The sequence below is a fragment of the Python bivittatus genome, unplaced genomic scaffold (genome assembly GCF_059951505.1).
Source record: "Python bivittatus isolate LINGU-HERP-01145 unplaced genomic scaffold, Pbiv_v1 ctg000980_np1212, whole genome shotgun sequence".
Lineage (NCBI taxonomy): Eukaryota > Metazoa > Chordata > Lepidosauria > Squamata > Pythonidae > Python > Python bivittatus.
The window spans coordinates 5,043,517-5,071,354 of record NW_028277125.1 but is presented as its reverse complement, the minus strand read 5'-3'; the positions used below and the strand labels follow the sequence as shown (position 1 = coordinate 5,071,354).

Here is a 27,838-nt window from a genome sequence, read left to right as displayed (position 1 = left end):
ATTCGTTACCTGTAGTAATGGCACCTGTTTGACCTTGTTATCAGTATAAAAGACACCTGTCCACAACCTCAAACAGTCACACTCCAAACTCCACTATGGTCAAGACCAAAGAGCTGTTGAAGGACACCAGAAACAAAAATGTAGACCTGCACCAGGCTGGGAAGACTGAATCTGCAATAGGCAAGCAGCTTGGTGTGAAGAAATCAACTGTGGGAGCAATAATTAGAAAATGGAAGACATACAAGACCACTGATAATCTCCCTCGATCTGGGGCTCCATGCAAGATCTCACCCTGTGGGGTCAAAATGATCACAAGAACGGTGAGCAAAAATCCCAGAACCACACGGGGGACCTAGTGAATGACCTGCAGAGAGCTGGGACCAAAGTAACAAAGGCTACCATCAGTAACACACTACGCTGCCAGGGACTCAAATCCTGCAGTGCCAGATGTGTCCCCCTGCTTAAGCCAGTACATGTCCGGGCCCATCTGAAGTTTGCTAGAGAGCATTTGGATGATCCAGAAGAGGATTGGGAGAATGTCATATGGTCAGATGAAACCAAAGTAGAATGTTTTGGTCTAAACTCAACTCGTTGTGTTTGGAGGAAAGAGAATGCTGAGTTGCATCCAAAGAACACCATACCTACTGTGAAGCATGGGGGTGGAAACATCATGCTTTGGGGCTGCTTTTCTGCAAAGGGACCAGGACGACTGATCCGTGTAAAGGAAAGAATGAATGGGGCCATGTATCGTGAGATTTTGAGTGAATACCTCCTTCCATCAGCAAGGGCATTGAAGATGAAACGTGGCTGGGTCTTTCAGCATGACAATGATCCCAAACACACCGCCCGGGCAACGAAGGAGTGGCTTCGTAAGAAGCATTTCAAGGTCCTGGAGTGGCCTAGCCAGTCTCCAGATCTCAACCCCATGGAAAGGAACCCCTTTGGAGGGAGTTGAAAGTCCGTGTTGCCCAGCGACAGCCCCAAAACATCACTGCTCTAGAGGAGATGTGCATGGAGGAATGGGCCAAAATACCAGTAATAGTGTGTGAAAACCTTGTGAAGACTTACAGAAAACGTTTGACCTCTGTCATTGCCAACAAAGGATATATAACAAAGTATTGAGATGAACTTTTGATATTGACCAAATACTTATTTTCCACCATGATTTGCAAATAAATTCTTTAAAAATCAGACAATGTGATTTTCTGGATTTTTCCCCCATTTTGTCTCTCATAGTTGAGGTATACCTATGATGAAAATTACAGGCCTCTCTCATCTTTTTAAGTGGGAGAACTTGCACAATTGGTGGCTGACTAAATACTTTTTTGCCCCACTATATAAGATGCCTGGAGCCTGTCTAGTTTCAGGCAGTAGACGAATCTCAAATAAATAATCAAATATTAGCCTTTTTTGGTATGAATAGAATACAACAACGACCTCATTTATGCTTTATTCTACAGCTAGTGTCTTCTCTGATGTCACTGGGGAAGTACTGCATTAAGAATGAAAAAGATAGCAACAAGTTTATTGAACACCACCAATAACTAACTTGATGGTTCTTTCTTACAACTCTGATAGCTACTAGTGGCATCCATCTGGAAAGAATAAAGCAATAACAGTATATTGAGGCATATTCTCTTTCTTCTTATCATACTATCTACACAGACCTCCCATCTGTAAACCAGTTTTCATTTAAAAATGGCAGTTGTTTCAGGAAGCACAATGGCAAGAGTTGAACATCTATAAGATGATGCTATACAGACTTGACTATAACAGCTTTGTACTGAGAATCACATCAGAGGTTCTATGAGTCTCTTACCCTTTTTTTAATGCAAGCTTTGAACAGAGATCATTACTGCATTATCTCTCACAGTATGCATCACCCAGTGTTATACAGGATATCACCTTCAATGCTTAGACAAAATATTGAACTCTAATTTCCAAGCAAATTCAACAATGTCACACAATATTACTATATGCTGACTGCTTAACCCTGGAAGCAATTTCAACAATGCAGCTTATTAATCTAAGCTTATGTATGCATTTTACAAGGTGTTTCTGCAAAAGTCAGAAGCTTCCTTTGAGGTTAGCCACCACATCTCAGATTTTAAAACACTACCTCAGTCCCTTGTAGTCCTTTCGTAGGTAAGAAAAGATGACTTAACCATTTTCTTTATTTAACTGTATTGGCCGCCCATCTCCAGTGGACTCTTTAAAACAAGTCTTTCTTAAAATTTCCAATTTCAGAGTGCATCTTTGAATTGTTAATTGAATGGTGAGAGAAAGCAGCACAGAGCAGCTGAACTGGCTGTGTAGGTATCACAAGCTAATGCAGACAGCCAAACCTGTGACTGACAGGAAGATCAGCACTCTTCATTCTTCAAATATCAATATCCTGTATTCAACACAACTGGTTCAAATCTATACACCAAGTAAGAAATGCAATATAAAACTCTGGTTCTTGGCGTCCCTGCAAGACCAACAAAGCATAAAGCCAATGGAAAGGGAGGAATTCTGACAAACATTTCTTCAACTACCTGGTAACTCCCTCAAGGACCCAACTTTCAAACCACCATACTCTGACTTGACAAGCAACTAGGCCTGTGCCTCAACTATATTTATAAAGGATTCTATGCCTAGTCATCTGATAGTGATTACCTTTTTACAGGTCAAATGTGAATTACCAGACTATAATGCTGCTAAATAGTAAGGTGCGTGTTAACACCGAAAGGATGCAAGCACTAGCTTTTTTGACATTTCCATTTAGTTTTCAGTTGCCAAATTCTCAGTATTAAAATAAGTGAAATTTCCCAAGTTAAAAACCAAATCAAAGCAGCTCACTGTGCTGATGAGAGTAAGACAGATGAGTTACCACAGGCAAGCCAAATGTCCAACAGAGTAAAAATTCCCTCAGGGGATGCTGGACTGAGAAGCCAGTATGGCATAGTGTTGAAGGTGTTGAATTGGCAGGTTCTGGTTCCCCCTCAGCCACTGAAAGCTCCCTTCGTGACTTTGAACAGTCTCTCTCAACCCTATCTCACAGGGTTGATGTGAAAAAATTCACATCAGTGCAAGTTTGTAAACCTTTTAAATTACACTTAATTCAGCAATACTGGATCTACAACATAATCTGAGCTTCACCTAAGTTCAGCTAATGAAGAAATTCTGATTAAATAAATAATACACAAAATAGTGTACCAGGTCATGTCTTTATTGAACACAATGAGTCAACATTTTCTATCTTTGATGGAAAAAGTATGTGAGTTCTATACTATAGAAGAAAGTACTACAACTCTACAACTTAGGAGTGGGTTTAAAATATATTTATGTAGCTAGGTTTTTTAACGTACTGTTTTAGTTGTATATTTGGCATGTTTTTAATACTGCTTCTATAGTTTCTTTGTAAACCGCTCAGAGCTGTTAAGGAAATAGGCAGCATATAAATCTTTTAAATGAAATGTAAAAAAACCCTTCAAATTCCTTCTAATAATAACGTTCAAACAATAATCTTCCTAAATTCCTATTTCTTATGCAACTGTAACAAAGTATTTAGAAAAAAACCAGTCATATACAGTTGTATGTAAAAGAAATACACCAGAGAAATATACTTTGGAAATAAAAGGGTTCAGTTTACATTAAAATACTCTTGAGAAAATTTACAGTATTTCTTTCTCTAGATCTGATACAAATATTATACTTAAAGCTAATGAATAATATTATATTTAAGGAACAAAGATATACTAGATTCAAAACAACACATAAAAAGAGTTACTTCAGTTAATGCTTCTTCTTCACTGTAAGTGCCTGGGAATAATGCAAAGTAACACATACCCAGAGAGAGAACAAAATGAACACAGCCTGGATGCAACACACAATACACGAGTTCCACATGCACAAAATGTATAGCAACAGCAGCTCAAAAGTTACAAGAAGTTGGACCAGGATTCAAAAGCAATGCAGGATGAAGACTCTGTGAAGTACTTACCCAATGTCATCCCTGTAGACACGGGAGATTAAAACCTCTCCCTTATGATTATAAATGAACAGGCCTCCAATCATGATGAATTCTTAGTCTTCTCTTCCCATGGTGCTTATATCTTATCTATAGTTACAGAAGAGAAAGTTCATGGTTATGGTTAAAAAGAAAGTAGAGGCAATAATGTTGCAAGGCAGACAGTTACCAATCGGCTTTTTGGCAAACCAATGTTTAATATCCTCATCCACTGTAATATGCAGGGAACTGATCAGAGTCCACAGATCTACTTGCCACTTCTCTGCTTCTCTGATACCTCGGACAAGTAACAGATAATTTATGAGTATTGTGCCAACCTTGCTCTTCTCAGAATTAGCTTGTGCTGAGCACATCTCCCAAGCTTAACAGAAACACTTCCTTACCCTACTCCTGAATTAGACGCATGAACAGAGAAATTGCCTTCAACAAGTAGTAATCTCTGAAGGTCTATATACAGTAAAGTTCACTACTAAATGATCCTATTGGACTGAAATATAGTAATGATACATTTTGGCCAGGCATCATTGCCCAATCATGTTCACAGACATCTACTCTAATTCCAGATTTAATTAGCATCCCTGGTTTAAATGTGCTGGTTATTTTCCTCTCATTTAGCCACATGGTATTTCAAGTGCTGGCCCAGTGAGATATTTTGTTTCAATCTATAGTAATAATAAACTTCCCATTAAGTTGTGTTTCTCTGCTAATACTTTATTAGAGCAAATGAATTAATTTAGCAGTTACCAATTTCTATTCATGAATCCAACTTCAATAAATTCTGAAATACTCCAACTTAATAATTAAGGTTTCCCAACAATAGAAGTCTTGTCCCATCTCAATTTGCACACTGTGTAAATCAGTTACTGGATTAAGGGGGAGATCCTGGAGAGATCCAAGATACTGACACTCATGCCCTAGTCACCTCACAGTTGAATTACTGTAGTAATTCTAAATTACTTCAAGCTCTAAACTTGAAGACCATCAGGTAACTGCAGCTGGACCAGAATGCAGCAGCATGCACAACGATGGGGGCACTATTTCATTCATGATTAGCCATTAAGCCATATCAAAGTCCAGAATATAAAACACACAACATTAATAAAACCATATGCTAAAAATAGAATAAAAGAAATGAGTTAAACACAAATCATATTTCTGTATCACGCCTACACTTTATGACCCTGCTTCTGGATGCAATTCAAGATGCTGGTTATCAATTTTACAGCACTTCGTGGCATAGGACCTGGCTATCTGAGAGACCGTTTACCTCCAGTTGTCTCTACCCATCTAGTTTGGTCCAGCAGGGTATATCTCATCAATTAAAGAATGTCATCATTTGGGATTCAGAAAGCATAATTACTCAGTTGCAATTCCTGCCCTGTGGAATGATCTCTCCCTAAAGATATGTGCAGCTCTCACTTACGTCATTCAGGAAACTGATGAAGACCTGGGTCTAGGCCTTGGGGACTGGGTGATTGTAGATTTTTTATTTTGCTTTGCTTTGTTTTATTTTGATTTGATTTGTTTTTACTTTGCTATTCTGGTCTGTTGTATTTTCTTTTAATAAGTTTTTAGTTATAAGCCACCCAGAGTCATTTGGGAGTCAGGAGGCCTATAAACTAAATAAAATAAAGTCACTGTCACTTCTTAGCAACCATATAGATTTTCTCCAGGATAATCTGTCCCCAACCTGGTCTATCAGGTTCTCCAGTGGTGCACATTTTATCACTATAATCATGTCCATCTTTTGTTTCCTTCCACCTTTCCTAGCATTATAGATTTCTCTAGAGAGCTAAGCCTTTGCATAATATGTCTAAAGTAGGATAATTTGACCTGGTCATTTGTGCCTAAAGTGAGAACTCTGAGTTGATTTGCTTGATTATCCATTTATTTATTTTTGTTGGTTATCCATGATATTCCCAGGAGTCTTCTCCATCACCAAATTCAAAAGGGCCAATACTCTTCCTATCCTGCTTCTTCAAAATCCAGCTTCTGCTTCCATAAAGTGTCACAGGGAAAATCACTGCCCATACAATTCTGACCTTTGTAGGTATAGGCACATTTTATTATCTAAATAGCTTATCTATATGTCTTTATTGGTAAAATACAGGAATGTTTCATAATTGTCTTCTCTTGCAATCTTGAAATTATGTCTTGGTTGTCTAAGTCTTAGAACTGCTCTTCCACCTCCAGTATCTTCCTATACTGTTGCTGCCCAATATAAGTGCTTGTTTAGCTGGGCAGCTGAGATGACTTTCACACCTTGAGTGACCTTGCTAGGATTATGTATTCTTGGCATATACTCCCCTACCACAGTGAGGTAGGATAGCAGTACTTGGAAGTAAAGGGATGACACAAAGGCTTTGCCACCATCCATAAAGGCCTCCAGATGAAATGGAGTAACCCACATGCATTTGATCTTTCTTTTTTGGAGGCTGGATATTAAAAATCTTGTATCTTTGCATTTAAGTATATTCAATGGAACAATTCAGCAAAATGTATATTATTCTAACTCCAAGCTATAGACGTACATTCCGCCTTTTTAATTGCAATACTATATCTTTTGTCTTTAAATGCATAAATATAATAAGTATGTCACACTGTAAGTTTCTTCTAGATTTCTTGACTTTCTAATTATTTATCTTTGTTTATATAAAGATTTTTTTCCATTTCTCTCTCTAAATCTCTCTCAAAACCTTTTGGCATCCCTGTGAAATTTAAATTGTTTCTGCCCAATTCTGCTTCAGCTATTTGAAGTCTGCCCTCCATCTTCTGGACCATCATGTGAATTCTCTGTTCTGGAAATGATTATGGACTGTAGGTCACACTTGATCTACTTTTAATCTCGATCAGCATGCCCTGAGAACGTGGCAGTGTCTGAGTAGCATATATTCAGGATGGAAATCTGCTTCAAGAAAGCCACTAGCTATAAGTCAGAAGAAAGAAAAAGGATATGATCTTAAGTAACCATTCCTGTTAAGGTTGAAGTTGCATTACAATAATCAAATAAGGATCTATGATTGTTTTAAGAGAGCTTTAATTCTAAACAACATTAGCAAGCACTTTTTCCCATCCCCTCACTTTCTGAGAATACTACACATCGGTTTGATGAGCTAGTCAACCACTTCAGCCACAGAGTTACAGCACTAGAAAATTCTTGATTAAACAATAGGTTGTTTTAATTCTCTTTTCTGTAGAAAGTTACCAAACATCTAATAGGAATGTCTATATTATGTTGAGGTAAGATATACTACAAAGCAATCTGACTCAGGAAACATGTCTACTAAGAACTCTTCCATAGCAAATATAGATTCATGTTTTCAAGTAACTCTTCTTAGCTATTCCACAGAAATCAGAAAGAGGAACCTTTGTCCTCATAGTTCTGCCTGAAATGAAAATCAAGAGTATGCAGAAAGAGTTTGATTACACAATATAGAGTAGGGACCATAGGCAGAGTCCTATAGCCATCATAATGGCACAAAATATCTCACTCAGGCTACACAACTTGTGCTATCACACAAGTTGACAAGGAAGCCTTTGATCATTGACTCAACATATGCTAAAATGGTGGCACTCATACAACTTTTATGACATAACTCCAGCTTTAAAGAAACACTAAAATGTATTAACGTTGTTAAATAAATTCCCAACCAATAAAATCCTATCAAGTTTGCCCTACTAAGGAGCCCAAAAGCCTAATTTGGCAGATCTCTCCACTAAATTCTACACAAGAGTTTGGGAGATTAATTCCAAGATACTCAGTCTGGTGCTGAAAAAATTTTTTTTCTTCCTAGCATTTTTCCCACAGGTGCAGGGTCTGCTTTTTCAGATAACCAAATGCACCAAATACACGTGCACTGGATTTCACAAAAGCCAATCTCAATATGTTCAGATAACAAGGTGGGATTCCACAGACAAAAATGTTCAAGGGAATGCAGAAAAATTGTGAAGATCTCAACAGTAAAATACCTGAAGTGTACCTGCACAGCATTCCAATGAGGAAAAAAATAGGAAAGAGGACTTAGGAAGCTAAGATATACAGAAAGCTTTTGCTTTTGACCCTGTTGAAATTAATTCTTCTAGTTTCTGTCCACTGGACACATAACAGGTTTAAATTACAAAGAAGAAGATTTCAACTGGACAACAGAAAAACATTTCTAACAATTAATGCTGCCCAACAATGGGACAAGCTGCTTTGGAAGCTAATTTTATGGTATCAAGATTGTATTCTTTAATATTAAGGAAAGCAGCCACTGGAATTCAGGTTTAATTCCGACAAATCAATCACTACTGTTAACATAGGGACTATAATGTATTTCATCCTTCTGTACTACTATACAGATTAATAAGAATCAGCATCATTCATATACGCTCAGAACTATTGCCATGATTGCTTTTTCTTGTTTTCATAGCAGTATTCCACAAACTACTAACAAGTGAGGGCCAATTTGAAGATTAGACTCCCTTGGACAAAAGGTTTTTTTGCAGTGGTTTAAATGTGAAAAAATGGTTTATCATAAGCACTTCTGCATGCTGCTGTTTCAACTCTACCTCCTGTCTGGAGCAATGGCTTTAAATGATTATTCAAAGAAAGCCTGTCCTCAAAGATAAAGAATAAAAGCCAACAGTAAACCAAGTAAATTCTACTCTGGCTCCTTATCTTTCCCTTCAGATGCATCATTTTACCTCAGTTGCTGATTCTTTACATCAGACTTCCTTATTAGCAACAAATAATTTGAAGGGAAAAGTAGGCATTCCAGAAAAAATGATAGAAAATTTCTACTGTAAACTCACTTTTACTCTGCATTATTCAAATAGAAGTGATGCAATGAAACAGTTAAAAACAGTTTTATACTTTAAGTAGCTTCCTGACAGCAATAGTTTTAGGAAGGCAATGGGGTAATGGTGCCAGGGGTAATTTAATTTGAAACTACAGTTGAGGTTAATATGCTGACTTACATATTCAGATTTATCCATAAGCATGTAAGCAGATTTCTGCTGTTGAATTCTAAACTCCCATATTCAGTCAATACAAGTTTACCAGAATATCAAAACAGTAAGGGCAGCCTTATGCTTTAGCATAGGAATCTACAGGAATTCCACCTCAATGACCTCACTGACTATCCAATACCCTAATTTTGAGTATTTGCCGCTGCATCTTGGTGGCTGAGGCAATGTTGGGATACTAATAATGCACCACCCACCCTGTTGAACAATCTCTTTTCCTAATCCTATTGAAAGCTATTTCTTGCATGGCAGTGGACTACTCGACTTTCTACCTTGCAGGATTTGAAAGTCCACTCCGCGGTTGCCCAGTCAAGAACATCTCAGGATTTTGTCTGCTATGGCATCCATAAATATTTCTCAATTAGCATCTCGGCCCAGCATCTTGCACTAGGGCATATGCTTGTCTTGGTATTATGTATGGCTGGTGTTAGCAGTATGAAAATGGAGGCGCTTTCTGTGCCTCCACTGTCACGAACAAAGCATTTTCTGGTTAAATTTTAGATTGGCAGCTGCCATAAACCACATCAGAGGTGGAAGACTAATTAAAATGATCTGACCCAGATGCCTGATGGATACAGATACAGTAGGTTTCTGAATGTGTTTGGGGAATTTTCTACCTCATCTGCTGGCAATATGGTCAAGGACTTGGTTCATGTATGGAATACAGAGATGATCCAGGTGGCTAACATCATTACTCTAAGTACCCCTCCAACAAAGCTCAGGACCTTCAATAATCAAGGAAATGAGTACAATGAAGTGGATAGGCAGAAGAACAGAATGCAAGTAATGTTCACAACCCCTATCATATGGACTCTTTTCAGCTTGTAGATCTCAAAAATGGAGATCGGGTGCAGAGGAAAATGAGGTTCAACCTTTGCTCCTCCTGTCTGATTAAATCAGACAGGCTGGGACTGGCTCCATAATCCAGGGGGTAATTAACACTATTTTAAGTATGGGATGAATCTCTGCATTCTTAAAAGACATTAACGTTCAGTATTTTAACAAAGTTCATTATATTTTAAATTTGGAATGTATATATTCTACTGTGGTTGTATACATTTATGTTTTTCTGTTACAACTGCTTATCATTTTTACAGCTGGGCAGTATATAAAAACTGGAAAATAAAGGAGGCTATAATAAAATCACTGCCAAAAAAGCTCTATCTCCACCTGCAAGATACCTATCAGAGGCAGTCTCAAATATTTAATTCTTGGATTAAATGACTGGAAAAGTGGTGTCCTTGCTACTACAGACATATCTGGCCAACACTTTTTTCTGTACCCATTTAAAGCAGGATTTTTCTGAGATATGTTACTGAGCCTCTTTGGCCACTGTGGTCCCACACTGTGGACCCACACTGGGAACTAAAGGAGGTGGGAGGGTGAAGCTTTCTACAACATCAATTATGGTATTCATTTGGACTGTGTAGTAGAGTTGGGTCTAGGGGACATCCTTTTGCAGTAATTCTAGTTTTTTGTTGGAATTGTTGGAAAAAGGTGGTGCTGATGGTTTACTGCTTGATGCTTAGGGCTCTGACATATGGTGTTTCTCAAGCTTCTATTTTAGGCCCTTTACTATTCAACATCTGAACAAAACCATTGGGGGAGGTCATTTAGAGCATTTAAGTAGGATGCAATCAGCATACTAATGACACAGCAACAGTGCTCCTGATTCTAAGGAACCAAAAAGTATTCTTGAATGATGCTTAATCTTGATAACAGATAAATAAGGGCGAACAAGACAAGATGGAAGTGCTGTTAGTAAAGTAAACACTGGAGTCCAGAACTGAGGTAAGGACTGCCCTGCATAGGATCGTATTCTTTCAGAAGGAGAATGACCACAGTTTGAGTGTGCCTTGATCACCAGCTATCAGTGGATTTACAAGTGATAGTTGCAAGGAGGACATTTGCACAATTACAATTAGTGTGTTAACTGAAACTCCTCTTGAGTAGCCAGACTTAACAGCAGTTACACATGTCCTGGTTACAATCTGCCTTTACAACTACAATGTACCATACTTGGTGCTACCTTGAAAAGTGCCCAATGGCGCAAATAGAGTCCAGTGGTGCAAAATGCAGCAGTCAAGTACAGTAGAACCTCGGTTTACGAACTTAATTCGTTCCGTGACTCTGGTCGCACCCCAAATTGGTCGCAACCCGAAGCAAATTTTCCCATAAGGTTCAATGTAATTACCATTAATCCGTTCTGGCATGGAGGACAGGGAGGCAGCTATTGCTTGGAGGGAGAGTCCCCCTCCCTACGACCACGTGTCAGGGGTGGAAAAATGGCCGTGGACCACGTGTCAGGGGCGGAAAATGGCCACGGACCACGTGTCGGGCTGAAAAATGGCCACGGACCACGTGTCAGGGGCGGAAAAATGGCCGCGGACCACGTGTCAGGGGCGGAAAAATGGCCGCGGACTGTGTCACAGGAGGGAAAATGGCCACGTATCCTGTTCGTACCCCGAGGCAGAGTTCGCAAACCGAGGTAAATTTTTGCGGCCGGAGCTGGTCATAACCCGAAAAGTTCATTAACAGAGGCGTTCGTAACCCGAGGTACCACTGTACAAGGATCATTCAGTACTTACACTGAAAGACCTGAACCACCTACCAAGAGCCTCATAGGCACAATTCAAGTTATTGGTATTGACTGTTAAAGCTCTTCAAAGCTTGGTATCTATCTGTAGAACTACTATCAGCAGGAGAGGGCCTTTTGAAGATCTCCCACTGACAGAAGCCTGACCATCTGCCTCTGGTACATGGGAAAGGCCCTTTTCCTGAATGGCTCCCAGGCTATACACTCCTTCGGGAGATACATTTAACCCCCACTCTCCTAATGTTCAGGCATTGCTTCCAACAAACACTTTGTAGTATGGACTTTCACTTTAAGTATCCATCTATCATATTTGTACATCATGCACTCCCACTGAAGCCAGTCTGTAACAGCTTAATTTTAATTATGCTAATGTAGTTTACTTTAAACTATTATACATAATAGGCCCATAATTTTTGAAGAAATAGAAAAGCAGGATAGAAATCTAATAAGTAAATTTAATAACTTGTATTGTGAACTACAGCACATAATAACCAGCTTCAAGCGAGTAAACATTAGTACTGCAACAAATGAATTAATTGTCATTTAATGATAGCCACTAATTTAGATTTCTGCTAATTCAACACACGTAATTCCCCCAACCCTCATACAAATAGACAAGCAGCCATCCTTCACACTTATCATGAAGTGACAGGATTTTCCTTTGCAGCCAAAATCTCGTGGACACAGTCCAGGCATCTGTGCACAGGAAATTCTTATGTTCTCAGCCTTGATACACAAACTGTGGTCTATTATTGCTGACATCTTGCCAATTAAAACAAATAAAACGTTCCTTAGCTTGTAACTGTGACATTCATGATCTGAATAAAACAAGTTGTCCTCCAAACTTCAACTAAATAAGCTATGTGTTTCAGTCTCTCCTGAGCTCCTTTAGTCTCCAGACTAAAAAAATCTACACCATCTTATTGTCTGTTTAATGTGGCAGCACCAAAATCCAAATGTTGAGGAGCCAGCCAGCCTGGAATCACAGACCCAGATATCACAAATCTGACATCCAACCTTCTAAGGTTGTCCCACCAGCAAGGCTCCTTCTCAACCCTATCCAAATCTTTGAGATCTATCGAATGGGCTTAAGTGACAACAAGCAACAAGTGAATCAGAGAGAGAAGCTTTAGAGACTTTTTCCCACCGAACTTGAATAGTTCAAACACAGCACTATATGTAGTCCTAATGCTTTATCAATGTAGTCAAAGAACAGAACGTACTCACCACCCAGCCAGGGATGGAATTTGTAGTCTGCCCTTTTTGAAAAGCAGCTAATTGGGGAAAAGGCCCATTATCCCCTCCCTTGTTCTCAGCAGATGCCCAGCCAGGAGGTCCTCTGCTGATCTCATAGTTCTCCTCCCTTGAAACTAACAGGGGCCCTTTGCTTTCCACTTGGAATGTTCGAGATTTAAAGGCCCTCAAAGGCCGGGGGGGGGGGGAAAGATTTCACCTAGAGAACCCCGAAAAACCATGTCCATTTATATTTATTACTTTACTCTGTTGAGTTATAGATTGTACGATTTTTGCATGGATCTCCACTGTAACGAAGTGGTTTATAGCAGGGTTCCTCAACCTCAGCAACTTTAAGATGGGTGGACTTCAACTTCCAGAATTCCCCAGCCAGCATGGCTGGCTGGGGAATTCTGGAAGTTGAAGTCCACCCATCTTAAAGTTGCTGAGGTTGAGGAACCCTGGTTTATAGGACTTACAAGCCTGTCCATGAAAACGCTCATGATAAGAACGACGATACATGAAATGCCCCCACCCGAACTCTGAAGGAAGACTTACGAAACCTTCATCCCTCCCCGCTGAGGCCCACAGAAGCTCCAGGCGGCACGCGCGACCCGCAACAGCCCCGGCGGGTCAGCCGGGCGGAGAAAGCGCGACGGGCCCAAGTCACTCAGGGAGTTCCCACGGCAGCGGAGGGGCTGCAACCTCCCCCTCCGCGCCATGCACCAGGATAGCGAGTTTTGGAAGGCACCCCCTCCGGAGCCTTCCCTCAGGAAAGAAGCGGTGCCTCAGAAAAAAAGAGCGGGAGACCGGAGCCGTTCATTCAAGAGCGAGCGAGCGGAAAGAGCCTCCAGAGAAAACCATTCCTGGCCCGCCTCAGACAAAGCAAACAAGGACTTCCTTCCCAGGATGCGCCACGTCTCGACTCACCTGGTCCCGCCGGCGGCAGCAGCAGCAAGAGCAGCCGCCGCATCCAGCCCTCACCTCCTCCACCAACTGGTAAGATGGCGGCCGCCCCCCCAGCTATCACTGCAGCAGCGGCCCCGGGCGCATGCGCGAGGCACGCCCGGCACGCTGTACGCATGCGCTCACCTCGTGGGTGGAGGAGAGCAACTCGGGAGGGGCGGTTACGAACCGGTGAAAGATCCCGGCGCCGAGGAAAGAGACTTTTGAGACCAGCATGCACCGCGATCGAAGCCTGGACGGCGTGCAAGGCATCACGGGATAGGCAGGCTTTAATATCTTCGAGGCACGTTACAGCTTTGGGCAATGTGTAGACTCGATACAATCAATCAATATTTGTGTCTGTGTGTGTATCCGGTACCTATATAGGTGCGTGGTTTGTTGTAATGTGTTCGCTGGTATAGGTGGGCTAAAAGCAACCCCTGTGACCGCTGCCTTTATGAGTGCAGCAGAGAGCACGTGTAGGGACTGCCACAGGCAAGTGTGAATAACCTCGGAATGCTTTACCCTTGCAGAAACGACGCACGGAGGACGGCGGCCCTTTCCCTGCCTCTCCGTTTACACGTGTGAACTCGGCCCACGGAACGAGCGCCATCGCTGGGGAGTCTTGCGCCGCTGTTAGCGTTTCTGAAGGAGTCTCTATCCGGGGTGGGCTCGCGTGGCACGCCGGCACCTAAATTCCCCGAACAGACCGAGTTTGCACAAGCTAAGCCAAAACAGGTTTAGCATGTCGTGCGAATGCAGCCCCTAGATGCGGTTGAGCCTGTCTGCACAGCCAGCCTTCTGATACTCCCAGGCCTTGAGCTGCAGCCCATGTTACAACCACATGTACTCATGACATGAGAAATACTGTTCTGGGATGGAGGCTGGATCTGGCATCAGAGTCAACCAGACTCAGGGCCCTTGGGATCAAATTGACGTGGGCCTGATTGCTCATTGGAAGGACTGATAATGAAGCTCAAGCTCAGATATTTTGGTCACCTAATGCGAAGAGAGGACTCCTTGGAAAAGACCCTGATGCTGGGAAAGATGGAAGGCAAAAGGAGAAGAGGACGGCAGAGGATGAGATGGTTAGATAGCATTACTGAAGCAATGAGCATGAAACTGAGCAAACTCAGAGAGGCAGGAGAGAGAGAGAGAGAGAGAGAGAGACAGGAAGGCCTGGCGCAATATGGTTCATGGGGTCACGAAGAGTCGGACACGACTTAACGACTGAACAACAACAAAGCAGGTGACACGTGGTAGATATTTCACATTAGCGTTCTGATCTCCAGGGCGTATTAGGACTGATATGAATCTCACACTTAAGTGTTAATATTTTGATTTACAGCCCAACTTTTTGCCCATAAAGGAAGTTCAGCCTCTAACACACACACACACTGTAAATGCTATCCATCAGTGAGCAATACCTACAGCATCACTAGAACAGTTTCACATCAGTCTTATGAAAATGGAAGCAATATAGTACTTGTATCAGGATAAGGAATTTTCCCTATCTTAAAAAAAAAAGTTGTGAAACCCAACATATGGACAATGCAAAGGGGGTGCATGTACATTTTACTTGATTACATTTTTTGGGTTTCCACAAAAAACTATAAATTAACTAAACTGACTGGAGTGTCACAACATACTAAGCCACACATGCAACCTCCATAAGGTCAAGTGTGTTATGCAAACACTGACCATAAATGTTAGCCTCCAAGACAGATCTCTGTTTTTGCCCCTAGCAGAACAGAAGCCGAAGCTTGATTTGGAAAAGTGCTCAGCAAACAGATCACATTTGAGAAATACAATTTTTAAAGCAACAAACTGCAGTTCAGACATCCATTCTCCCCACTCCAGGGACCCACAAGCAAATGATAAACTATGAACCTCCTTCCCCAAATTGGGTATGGTACATATATTTAAAGTTAATATAATTAACCCAATTTAAAGTGCTCCTTTTGTATTTAATGATTTCCCTTTATTGTATTAAAAAATACAAGTTTGGAGCCATCTCCATCTGCCTGTATATCAGGGATTGCTCATTATACAGGACACAGTATACCCAAGTTAACTATTAAAAATGGCTTGAGAGACAGAAAAAGAATGTTTAAAGCAAAATGTTACCAAGTATCTCCTGAAGTTGTTTCAATGTAATTGGTGGTCAAAGGGCATCTTTGTTGCAATAACTGAGAATCATGCTGGTTGTAATTACTGTATCTGAACTGAAATGTAGCAACTATCTTCTCTTTGGGGTGGAGGTAAGATTACACATTTATGGTATTTCAGAGCCACGTTCACATAACTTACTTAATTTGATTACTAAATAAACCCAATTTCTGCGTTCACAAAAGACTTTAAACCATAAAGCAATTCAGTTTGGTTAATTCAGTAACCAGTTTGCACCCGATTCTAAGCCAAGAGAAAACAACCTAAGATTAACGCTAACCAACTCCAGCTTGCATACATCGTCCCTGTGCCTTGCTTCCACCTTATTAAGCCTGTTGTGTGAACTAGGCTGAAATGTTTTACAAGTTTCACTTTTATGCCAGATGTGATGCCTGAGTGTTAACATAATCTGAAATAGATTGCCCTGCCGGGAGAATATCATTTGATTAGAGAAAATTGTGCTGTCCAAGTTTACTGCCTCCCTGAAAACAGTGCAGATAATGCAAAACTTGAATTTGCTAAGAAGTTTGTAGTCAACAGGTAGTTTTAAGGATAACTCTAATTGCCCAAATTTGGCAGCCATTGAAATGTTGTAAGAGGTTTGCTGGTGTTACAGATTATCAATTCCACAGAGAATGTTGTATTCCGGAATATGATAGAATCAATATATGGGAGGATATTCTCTGTATTAGATTGATCCATTTACATGAATTTTATGGCAACTGAATTTAAGAACAAGCTCTAGGTGAGATTTATCCTGTGACCAGGTTTAGTGTGTGACTCCTTTGACCAGGTTATTGTAGAGAACTAAGCAGTTCCAGGTTAAGAGGGGTACCATTTACACACATACACCCTTGTACCCAAGGGGATATTTTATCTTGACCTGATGTTGCCATGTTCCCAGACCCAGAAGATTATCCTGATTGTCGTCTTCCAGTGTCCAACCGTGAAACAGGTACTAGATAGCCCTGCAAATGTGAACCGTTTTGGTCACTGACGTTTTCCTTTGCTTTATGGAAATGCATAGGAACATTTAAATGGTAGTTGGGATTCAGGGCAGCCAAGCATTCCCTCTGCTAAATCTGTGTTAATTTTGAACTTGATCAGGCAATTGTGAAAATGCAGAAAGAAACCAGTAAATCTCACATGTTGACCACAGGAGGCTGCAGTCTCCCGCTTCATCTAGCACACTCAGGTCAGCACCAGACTCGGCTTTTACATCTTACAAATAGATCAAAGCATCAAGAGAAAAATTTCATGTAAACATGCTTAAATTCTCTTTTGCCAGACTTGGCTAAAGGCCTCATTTGTTGAGGGATTTTAATCCCAGTCTTCCTATTGGGAGACTCCAGTTCGGAGAAGGGTGATCTAATTTATGAACACTGAATATCTTTCCTGATGTTCAGCTCGGATGCCAGATTCAGAACTTAACCACATTAAATGAGCACCTGATGGATCCATTCATGCAACACATTAAACATGGTTAAGTTTTTGTGGCATTTATTATGCAAAGCTGATGTGTTTAATTAGTTCATGGTTCCATGTATTGCATGACCCCAGAAAATGGATTAATTCAGTAACCAGGTGTAGAGAGTGACCTTGACAGATATGCCAGCTCTGTTGCCAAGGCAACAAGGGGTAAAATATATTTTAAGTCTACAACAACCAGATAACATTTGGAAATGGCTCAGACACCTCTCAAATTCACTGAACTGTTAAGTTGGACAAGGGGCTACAACATAATCAGATTTGCAAGATTCTGTTGTTATAGCCAATCTCAATAAAAGTAGTTTTAGCCTTCCTGTGGAGTTGATTTCCTGGTCTGGCCTACCTGGTGGGGCTGACCCCAGGTGCAGTTTCCACAAATCCGCAGGTGACCAGAACCCAAAGCAAAATAGTCAAATTGTACATATCCTTTTTGCAAGCTTACTTCTCCAGTTCTATCACTATTTTTCTCCTATTTTAATATTGCTTCTAATATGCTGTTATTTTGACTTCACTATTCCTTTCACTTGTAAGAGTATTTTTTTTAAATTTATTATTTCAGTTTCAAGGCCACCTAACTCCACAGCGACTCTGAGCAACTTACAATTAAGGGTTTTTAAAGAAAACAACAATTATAAAAGACAAAGAGTAGAAAAGATCCAGTATTCTGGTTTCTTCTCTCCTCCCCACTATTCCTTCGTAGTTCTTTATTCTGTAATATCCCTCTGGAAAGTAGAGTAATAGTCAGCTTCTCAAGTCATTCCTCCAAACCCAATTTTCACTTCTCATGCTCTAGGCCAGAAAGCAAAAATGTCTTTCTCCACAGGGCATAAGATCATAACATTAGAGGGAATGAAAACAGAAAAGAGGGACAATTTTATTTTAGGAAATCAAGGAAGCAGAGGTGTCCACGAGGTATGGCAAAAAGGTCAGTACGGTGGCCAAGAGGGTACAAGTGAAGTTTCAATTGCACCAACAGGCCACATTTTGACTTTTCCCACCACACCCTGCAGACATCCCTGAAGCTCGGTCACCCTTGTGAGCCACTGTCTGAAGCAGGCAGATGGTTTTTGGAAATGAAAGAACAGGAGGCACACACCGACAACGTGGAGTCCAATAAAACTATTTTATAAATAAAAACACATAGGAAGTTTTCAATTTATATAAAACCAAAGAAGAGGAGGTAAGGCAATATGCGTGATGAGAAGGTAGCACCAAAGTAGGAGGAAGAGAACTAAAGGGAAGGAACCAGCAAGAGGTGGGGGCGGAGGGGAATCAAGGTTGCATTTATGGCAAGAGGACATAAAAAGAGGGCAGCAGGAAACTGACATTATGGGCAGGAACCTGAAAGAAAATGTAATTGTGAATCAAGAGGGGGCAGAGAAATTGGCAGAAAGTTAAAAAAAAAAAAAAACACCCACGCACACACAAATACCATAATCCTTGAGTCTAGGGAAACCCATATGGCTGATGTTGACACACAGAGGCCAATTTACAAAGCATAAGGGAATGTGAGTGCGCTAATGGAACCGCACAATTCTTGTACAGTGGAGGGAGAGGGCTTAGTGTAGGATGTGTACCTAACCAAAGTGCTTTCAGGATAGCAGTCACAAGGTGGGGTTTCTCGATCCCTCTTCTCCAAGGCCAAACGTTTGCTGTTCCTTCACCCGTAAAGAAAAGGCAACGAGACAAATCCCAAAAGCAAAGCAAGGGAAAAGGGGGAAGGGAAAAGCAGAGACTTTTTTCCTACACTGACTGCTCTGCTCCCTGAGGTGCTAGACTTCAATAATTAAAGTAATACTTGCCAGCTAGCACTGCTTCCAAGCCTCTTCCTTTCTTCCCCCACCGCTGCTACAGACTGAAAGACAGGTATCCTATTCAAGCCCAGCACAGGTGGAGGTGAATGGTAACGTGAAAGGTGTTGGACCATGTGTGTGGCCTCAGACCCTCTTGCACACCAGCAAATTTTGCAAACACCAGGCAAACAGGGCCAAAAAGGCTCACCATAAAACGTCTACTTGTTTTTGGCTAACAAGCAATCATAGAAAGAGCGTGGGCTTGAGTTATAGCATCTCGTGGAAGTGTCGGAGCCTACAAAACCCCCCACCTTTCAGAAAGACCAATGCCCATGCCCACCAAACCCAAGGTAGGGAAAGGAATTTCAAAGTACAGGTAGTCCAGTTTAAGAATGAGTTCTGTTCCCAAGGTCTGTCCTTAAATCAAATTTGCATGTAAGCCAAAACAGAATCATTGTATAATACTTATTAGTAGTATCATATCATAACTCGAACCATTGTGTATTTAACTTGAACCATTGTGTGTTTAACTCAAATTTTGCTACAATAGGCTCCATTCTTAACTATCGATCGTCTGTAACCTGGGCATTCTTAACCCAGGGACTACCTTTAGAGTAAATCAGGTACACTTCCTACGTAGTATGAAGACCAATATTGGCCAAACAAAACAGAATTTTACATCAAGGTAAAACCAAATGATGCAACCAGATACTAGTAAGTCACTTGCATGATTATAGCATTTTTCCCATGTCTGATTATAGACATGGACAGTATGAGTCATTTTTCTTGTAAAGCAAATAAGGTGAGCTTTCCACCTCCCCTTTGTTTTGTTCTGGCATTCCAAGCACCAAGAGACAGGTGGGTCTAGCTGCCATCATAAATTTCCCATGAGTGTCGCTTTTGAGAATCGGGTTCTCTGAACTCACTCTTCACAGTGATGCTTGACTGATAGACACTGAAGCTAAAGCAAAGGAACTCTGTGGACCACGCACCCCTGACATGGTCCTGCACAAGAAGCAGATAATCAAGAGCCACCACCACCACAACTAAAGGGGCAATGCCTAAAACTAGCTCATTAGATGGGTTCACACCACATATTAGGGTAGGTAAAGCAGGGTTGGATAATCACAGCATGTGGCAACTCCTAGCTGACCTTGGCTGATCTCCAGAAAACTAAGCAAGCTTGGAACTAGGCAGTACTTGGATAGGTCAACAGGAAATCCATGTTGATGCTGGACTAGGAAGTAAGAAGACATCCCAGGAGGATAAGGAAACTACATGGATGCATCCATGAAGTCATTAAGAGTTGAATCGTAACAATCTTTAGTTTGTGCTTCAGCATGTTGCAGGAACCCAGCCCTTGAGAACCAGAATTTGAATGTGTGTGTTTCAGTGGTATGATACGGTCAGAGAGCAAATGGAACATTTGGCTGGCAAATCCCAGCTGTGACCAGTACTATTCTCAAAAAAGCTGCATACAAGCAGAAAGGTTCATAACTCCCAGAAATCATGGGAAAGGGATTAAGGAAGGAGAGAACAAAAGAGTTTGCCAACCATAACACAATCTCTCAGAAGTCAGGCCTTTCGTTCAGGGATAATTGCTTTTACATTTTTCCCTGCCCTCCTGGCCCTTAGTTGCTGGGATTTTCCCATGTTTTGGGCTTCTTTGAAAAAAACAGAATGAAAGCAGCATAAGTTCACATAGCAACAAAAGGGAAAGAGGAAAGAACTAATGCAGGTTGTAGTCAGAATGTAGCCTGGGCACACGGAACTTAAAACAAAATAGGGGCAAAGCAAGTGATGGGAGGGAACTCAAAATCTTCACTAGAGACAGTATATGGAAGACTGGAAGCATGTGAAAAAGTAGTAGCAGAAAGAAATCTACTGAAGCGTCCATTAGATGCAGGAGCAGTACAACCAGAACATGACTCATTATCAGCACTGGTGTTTCAGAAAGCAAGCAAGGAACAAATCCTGGATTTTCAAGAGAGCGTTCTTTGCATTTACTCAACGGTGCTCTATTAGAAAGGTTTTTCCAGAAGAAAGCTATGGTCCTTCAGCTTGGGGTACCTTGAGGATAAAATGTCCTGGCCCTCTTGCTACTGGATTCCTTCGATGCATGAGGCATCCAAAAATCAGGTTTGGCCTCCAGCATTTCCCTAGAAAGACCTTCATCAGTCTGAGGAGCAGAGCTTTAGTAAGGAAGGGGAAGTCACTACCATCCGGCAGGTGGGGGCTCACCCATCTCATAGTCCCACGTGTGGGGCCACGCTGTTGCTGAAGAGGGACACAGCTGGAGCTTAGCCCTGCTGGGCTTATGGATAAGGAGGGGCATCTTCCAACAAAGAAGTCATCTTCTGCCCCCAAGTAGGCCCAAAAGGCTCTATGTCTTCCTCTCTTGGTGGCAAGGGAAACCAAACCACCACAGTGTGCTGCAGCTCTCCCCACAACGGCTGGCCAGCTCAAAGGAAGTCAAACACCCCGTAATTCTTGGCTGCTCGGCAGAGAGGAATACAAGAGGGGCAAGGAGAAGAAAGAGGGCACGTGTTTAGGGCTGGCGTGGAAAAAAACAGGTGAGCAGCAGAGGTCCCAGGCAGATGCAGATTAATGGATTAGCGCACAGGTTAGCGGGTCAGAATACAAGCAGGGTTAGGGTTGTTCTTTTCGGGAATCACATTGGGAGGGGGGGTTCCGGAGAGGCTGCTGGAGCCACTTACAGGAAAGATTAGAATCAAACAGTTTAGTTCACTTTATTTCCTCCCTCCTTTTCATAAATGCCAAGTCAAAAAAAAAAAAAAACCAGAGAGAGAGAGAGAAAGACAAATGTCTCACGCAGAGTGTGCTCTTCTTAGGAGAGACAAACAGGCAGGGGCAGCCCACACAGGTAGAGGGAGGGAAGGGGCTTCACATTACATCCACAAAGAACTCACTGGGATTGCCCATGGCCATTCGGAATGACTGTCTACTGGCCGTCAGTTCAGGGGGCACCGAGGCCAGATCTCGGCCTGGGGGGGCCCCGGGGGGTCCCAGGGCAGAAGGTGGTGGTGGCATCAGGAGCATGGGAGGGCTGTAGAGAGGTGGGAGGCCAGGAGGCCCGTAAGACTGCTGGCTGTGGTGGCTGCGCACACTGTGGGCCATGGAGTGGTGGCTGCGCTGGCTGCCTGGCACAGAGCACTCGCTGGCTGCTCGCTCCCGCCGAATGCTGCTCCGGCTGGTGTGGTCGGACTCACTGCCGCTGCCACCTGACTTGGACTCTCCAGCCTTGGGGTCTCGGTCTTTCCTCCTCTCGCTGCCACTGCGGTTTGAACCACTGCTCCGGCTTCCTGCACAAGGAGTCACAATTGGGGAGAGAGTGGTTAGAGGACTTCCCTCGCTGTAGGCTGGGGACTTAGGGAGGAAGAGGGCCAGCGATAACTAAAACACACATTCTGCTTTGCTACATCAGGCCAAAATCCACTGCATTCATTGCCAAAAATAGCCTGATACGCCCCCTCCTGCTGGCTCTACCACCTCCTGGAGCTCAGAAGCAGAACATAGAGGCATTAGTGCCCCCACTCTATCTGTAACGGGCCAGCATACACAAAGGTGCTTGCTGTGTGAATCCAACAACTTTTTCCTGGGTAGAGCACAACAGAAAAGGGAGCCTAGGAACTAAAGCCAAGGAAAACTGGGGAATCACTGAAGTTGCGCTAACCTTGGCACCATGCATCTATTCTCCAGGACAGAAAGGAAATGTAGCCCTTTATGAGCATCGCAGAGACCTGGCCAAAGACCAGGCATGTTCTCCAGCAAGAATACAGAAGCTGCTAGACACCAACAATATTGGACTACTGCCTTCTTGCCACACTTGGAAGCAGAGTGAAAGCAAGGGAGATCTCTTTGTTTAAAACGAACCATTTTTAAACAAGTTCACATTCCATTTTTCAACTCCGTTACGCCACCCAAAATGACTTACAGCATTAAAAACAATGACACGCTTAGAAAAAGCAAATAGTAAAACGGCAAGTAAAACATTTCAGTTGGAACAAGAGACAGATCACTGAAAGGGCTGTTAAAGGGGGGGGGGAATCTACAGACAAAGCAGAGCCAAACAGACTTCGGGGGCAGGACATCCAACATCTGGGCTGCCATAGAAGTGTTTTTCAACCTCTTTTTTCCAGCATGCAGTTCTTCTTTATAGGGAACTCCCTTGACCACCACCACCAAATGAAACGGCTTGCAATGGAATTTCCATGCATTTTCACATGATACAGAAATAGGTTCTGTTGCATTTAGCGCAGCAGTTATGTTCTCCATGATACCAGAGTGAGAGTAGATCTGTCGGGGTTGTTTACAGGAGCAGCACCAATAAAAGAGGAGTAAAACAAAGCGTTATCTTTACACTCATATTGTTTAATCTTGAATTGTGGTGCCTTATACGTTAGTTTCAGAGTTCTTCTCTTCGCCTCTGTTTTCTGGAAAGTATCAATCTTACTCTGTGCCAGGGTTTCTCAACCGTGGCAACTTTCAGATGGGTGGACTTCAACTCCCAGAATTCCCCAGCCAGCCTTCAATTCTGGGAGCTGAAGTCCCCCCATTTGAAAGCTGCCAATGTTGAGAAGCACTGCTCTATGCAGATGTTAAGATTTTGACAATAAGAACTGGATTGAAAAGAATGTTTTAAAAGGTTAGGGTAAACTGTAGTGAAGAACATCTAAAAACTAACTAAGCCAAACCAAAGGAATGGTTTCAGGAAGCAGCCCCAAATTTCAAAATGGTTTATTAGAGAAGTCAGCATAAAACAGTGTAAGCTACTTAAATACTTACAAATAGTATTGGATGAGACCTTTTCTTGCAAGGCTCAGATAAGAGTATTTTCCAATAGTACCAGCTAAGGTAATTAGGATACTCATGACATTTTACCATACAAAAGGAAACCGACTAGTAGAGCCAGCATTAACATTATTCTGTGGGGAAATCATCCTACAGATTCTGTTTGGAACGGATATCTGAGGATGGAATGCCCATCCTGTAAGATTTTTAGCAAATGTACAAAATCGGGTCTGGAAAAGGTTATTGGAGCTCTGCACAGGAAGTCTTGCTCATCTTTTACAAGCAGGACTGTGTTTCCTCTCAACTAAAACTCACATCAATCACATCTTTCTCAACTTTTACCAATTTCTCTCAAACAACCCAGATTTTTGGTCAAGCAATGCCTGCATTTCTTCAACCAACAACAGTGCTGGAAATCTGCCAGATATGAATGGTTGGATAGCTATTCACCCTGAATACCAACTATTTCATTGGAATCGAAGGAGTTGATTTATATTCTGGACACTAAGAAGGATGAGAACTGTATTGTGACAATGTGTTCAGCTACTATGGCCTTCCAGGCAGCTCACCAAGCCTTAAGGCCTAACAATTACGAACTATGCCCAGAGCAATGATCAAGTGTAGGTATCAGCAAATCCCCAATTCTGTCCTTGTGGTTATTCTCAAATCAAGGATTTACCACATTATCTTTTATACTGCCCATTTTATTTATCCATCTGTAAGAAAAAATATTGAAAACAAGATGGGCAGTCTCTCACTCTGTGCAGATGAAAAAAAAAAGCTTCCTTTTATCTGATTTTAAGGAAGCCCTGTCACAAACTATAGTTTTATTTGCCATCACTGCACAAAAGATTCATCTAAATTTATTTATTTATTTCAATGTCTACGGCTGCCCACTCACCAATGGCTCTGGGCAGCTAACAGAAATTAAGAAATGAAAGAAGGTGTTGGGTCAGTGTTGAATTAGATCTCCTGTGTTAATTTAATTGTAATCGTTGACATTGTTTTCACTGTGTTATTTTGTTTATAATGTTAACAGATTTCATTAAATGGCTATACACATTTAATAAATAAAACTGAAACTGGTATTTCAAAATGATGGGAAACTGATCCACCAATTTCTGGTTATCAGCCCAGAGGGAACGGTTGGTTTCAGAATCATGGCTGGCCCATCCTGACTTTTTCTCAAGCTCAGGAGCAGCCATGGAAAGCAAGCGAGCCATCCCTATCTGAGTCCTGGCACAAGTGACCAACCTAGAATAAGGATGTGGCAGGTAAGAATTTTTCAGTGCTCAAAAGCTAGACTCATTTGGAGGTTCAGAGGGTGCACAAGTGCTCAGGAAGAAGGAGGCGGTTCCCCCACCCCAGATTTTGGATGCAAGACTCCTTTGTTTTAAAATGTCTTTGTCACTTCCAGAGAGGGACCCAAGATGACAGACATGGCATGATTCGCTACTTAGGCAGAAGAGAAAACCTCCATGCTCTACAAGACTTGAAGGTGGAAAAGAAGATCCTGCCCACATTCCTCCTGGTAGATACTGACCTTCACTGTGCTGGCTGCCTGCACTGCCCCCTCCGTAGCTGTAGCCTGGATCAGGAAAGCCAGGGTGGGGATTGTACGGGTGCGGGGGTGGATACTGGTAAGGAAAAGCTATGGGCCAAGGGGCCGCTCCTGGGTGAGGTAATGGAGCCAGCGTGTCCTGGTCAGAGGCCCCACTGGATCCATCATGGTCATGCAAGGATAAGTTGGCCATGTCTGCAGGGGAAAAAAAGAGGCACAGAAAACCAGCAAAGGTTAAACAGTAAGGTGGACTCATTAGGAAACTCCTAATCTACAAGAGGGGAAGTGAGTAGACAGTGTGGGAAGGGGTGCATCCAGAAACAAGATTTTCCCACAAGATAGACCAGATCCAAAAATCAGCTCCACAGGAAGACTAGAACTACACTACATTGACAGGCTCCAATAACAGAATCTTGCTAGTCTGACTGCTTTTCCTCCCCTCCCTCCAATACCCCAGTGAGTCAGGGAGGAGCCAGCCTGAGTCTCTTCTTAGTATTATCTCTGTTCCCAGAACTTAAGAAATGCTTTTGTCATTTTTGCTTACAGTAACTGTTTCTGAACATTTGCTTTGAGGCCCCCTCCCCGGCCCCCTACCAACGGTGATTATTTTGTCAGGCGCCCATCCAAAGGCCGGAGAAAAAGAAAAGGAGAAGTGCAGGATTTAGCCAACCGTTCCGGGTCTGCTCTGCACAGCCTCTTCCTGTGGCTTGCTCAGGATGAGTGCCTCCCCCCAAACCTCTCAGGATCACCCATCTGCTTTTTCTGCTAAATCATCCCTTCCTTCCCAGAGAGGCGTGTAAAACCCTTTGCACGCAAACCATTTTCAACTCAACACACCCCGCCTTGCGCACCGGGCGGCAGCTGCTTTTAAGCACAAAGATGGGCTATTCCAATAAACGCTGAAGCATTTTCAAGCAAAGAACATAGAAAAAAGGACGGGGCACCCCTGTGAGCTTGGAATGCTTCCAAAACGATCAAAACTCCCTGTTTCCACTTCAAACGGTCCGAGTTTGAAATGTTTGGCCCACCCCTCCTTCCCAGCCCGTGGCCAAGAGAGAGTCCGTACTGCCACAGAGGTCTCCAAAGATGTAGTAGCACTGCTCCGAGAAGGTGATCTTGTTGACCGTATGTCGGATGTAGCCAGCTTTCAGCAGGTTGCTGGCATATTTGCGGGATTCTCGCCGGTCCGTAAAGCCCTCCACGTGATGGTAGAGCCAGTCAACCACATCCGAACCTGGCAAAGGGCAGAAGCAACCGAGGTTCAACAAGGAAGGGAGACAACAGCAAATGGAAGCTGGTGAGGCGTGGCAACGGCGCTGGGAAGACTCAGTTTGAGGCCTGCCCCAGCTACAGAAATTCCCTGTCTGGCTTGGGGCCAGTCACTCTCAGCCCAACCTAGCTTGTAGGTGTTCCTGTAGAGCAGTGTTTCTCAACCTTGGCAACTTTAAGACGTGAGGACTTGAACTCCCAGAATTCCCCAGCCAGCCATGGCTGGCTGGGGAATTCTGGGAGTTCAAGTCCTCACGTCTTAAAGTTGCCAAGGTTGAGAAACACTGCTGTAGAGAAAAAGGATAATTTTTTCCCCTTCGTTTTTTTGCAGCCCATGTCCAAGGAATCCGTAAGCTATAGAAAGGACCGTTCACACAATGCATCATTTATATGCAGAACCCATGCCTTTGGGGAACAATGGAAGATTCCACTTTAACTCTAAAATGTATCAATCTGGTCATAGTTTGATAGTTTTTTGGAAGTGAATCTTTTGGAATGGGAAGCAATTCATGGTGTTCTCCAAATGGCCTGTCACCAAAAGAGTGATTTTTCACATTCCTTCCAAGCAGTCTTAAGGATTTCATGCTCATCTTAATCAGAAATCACAGAGTTGGAAGATTTCTTCAAAGTCATCTAAGGTAGTTCAAGTCACCTAATCCAACCCCTCGCTTGGTGCAGGATCTTCTCAAGTAATCTATCTATCCTTACCTGAAAACAAATCCAATCAGGTTCAATAAAATTGAAATGGTTGCAATCAAACCCCAGTATCCATGTTGGATTCAACCCGGCTGAGACTTCTAAATCTTTGCAGCATGAATTATTGAGTCATGAACAATCTGAACTCAATAACAGTGAGTGAAGCAGTTGTAAAAGTGAGGCAGGAGTAAAGAGAAACTGGACAATTGGAAGAAGGAGAACAAGGAGGTCCAGAAACTACACTGGAGTGAACTCAG

General features: G+C 42.3%; 2 protein-coding genes across 7 annotated transcripts in view; both read right to left on the bottom strand.

Moving 5' to 3' along the window:
* Positions 1-13,918, bottom strand: part of AP2M1 (adaptor related protein complex 2 subunit mu 1) — a 43,373-nt gene extending 29,455 nt beyond the window's left edge. For both annotated transcript variants that reach the window (XM_088132032.1, XM_007431522.4), the window contains exons 1-2: positions 13,779-13,918; positions 3,986-4,102 (exon numbers count right to left, since the gene is read on the bottom strand). In XM_088132032.1, coding sequence (XP_087988158.1) covers positions 3,986-4,059 — 74 coding nt within the window. In that variant the 5' untranslated portion in view covers positions 4,060-4,102; positions 13,779-13,918. The remainder of the gene's footprint in view (positions 1-3,985; positions 4,103-13,778) is intronic.
* A 4,639-nt stretch (positions 13,919-18,557) lies between these two features.
* The window catches only part of DVL3 (dishevelled segment polarity protein 3), a 63,231-nt gene continuing 53,950 nt past the window's right edge, over positions 18,558-27,838 (bottom strand). For 3 of the 5 annotated variants that reach the window (XM_088132029.1, XM_088132027.1, XM_088132030.1), the window contains 4 exons: positions 26,683-26,850; positions 25,599-25,811; positions 22,174-22,566; positions 18,558-21,737 (listed from right to left, as the gene is read on the bottom strand). In XM_088132029.1, coding sequence (XP_087988155.1) covers positions 21,706-21,737; positions 22,174-22,566; positions 25,599-25,811; positions 26,683-26,850 — 806 coding nt within the window. In that variant the 3' untranslated portion in view covers positions 18,558-21,705. Of the gene's footprint in view, positions 21,738-21,974; positions 22,567-25,598; positions 25,812-26,682; positions 26,851-27,838 lie in introns of those variants that run through there. The other 2 variants (XM_088132026.1, XM_088132028.1) reach the window with 1 other exon arrangement.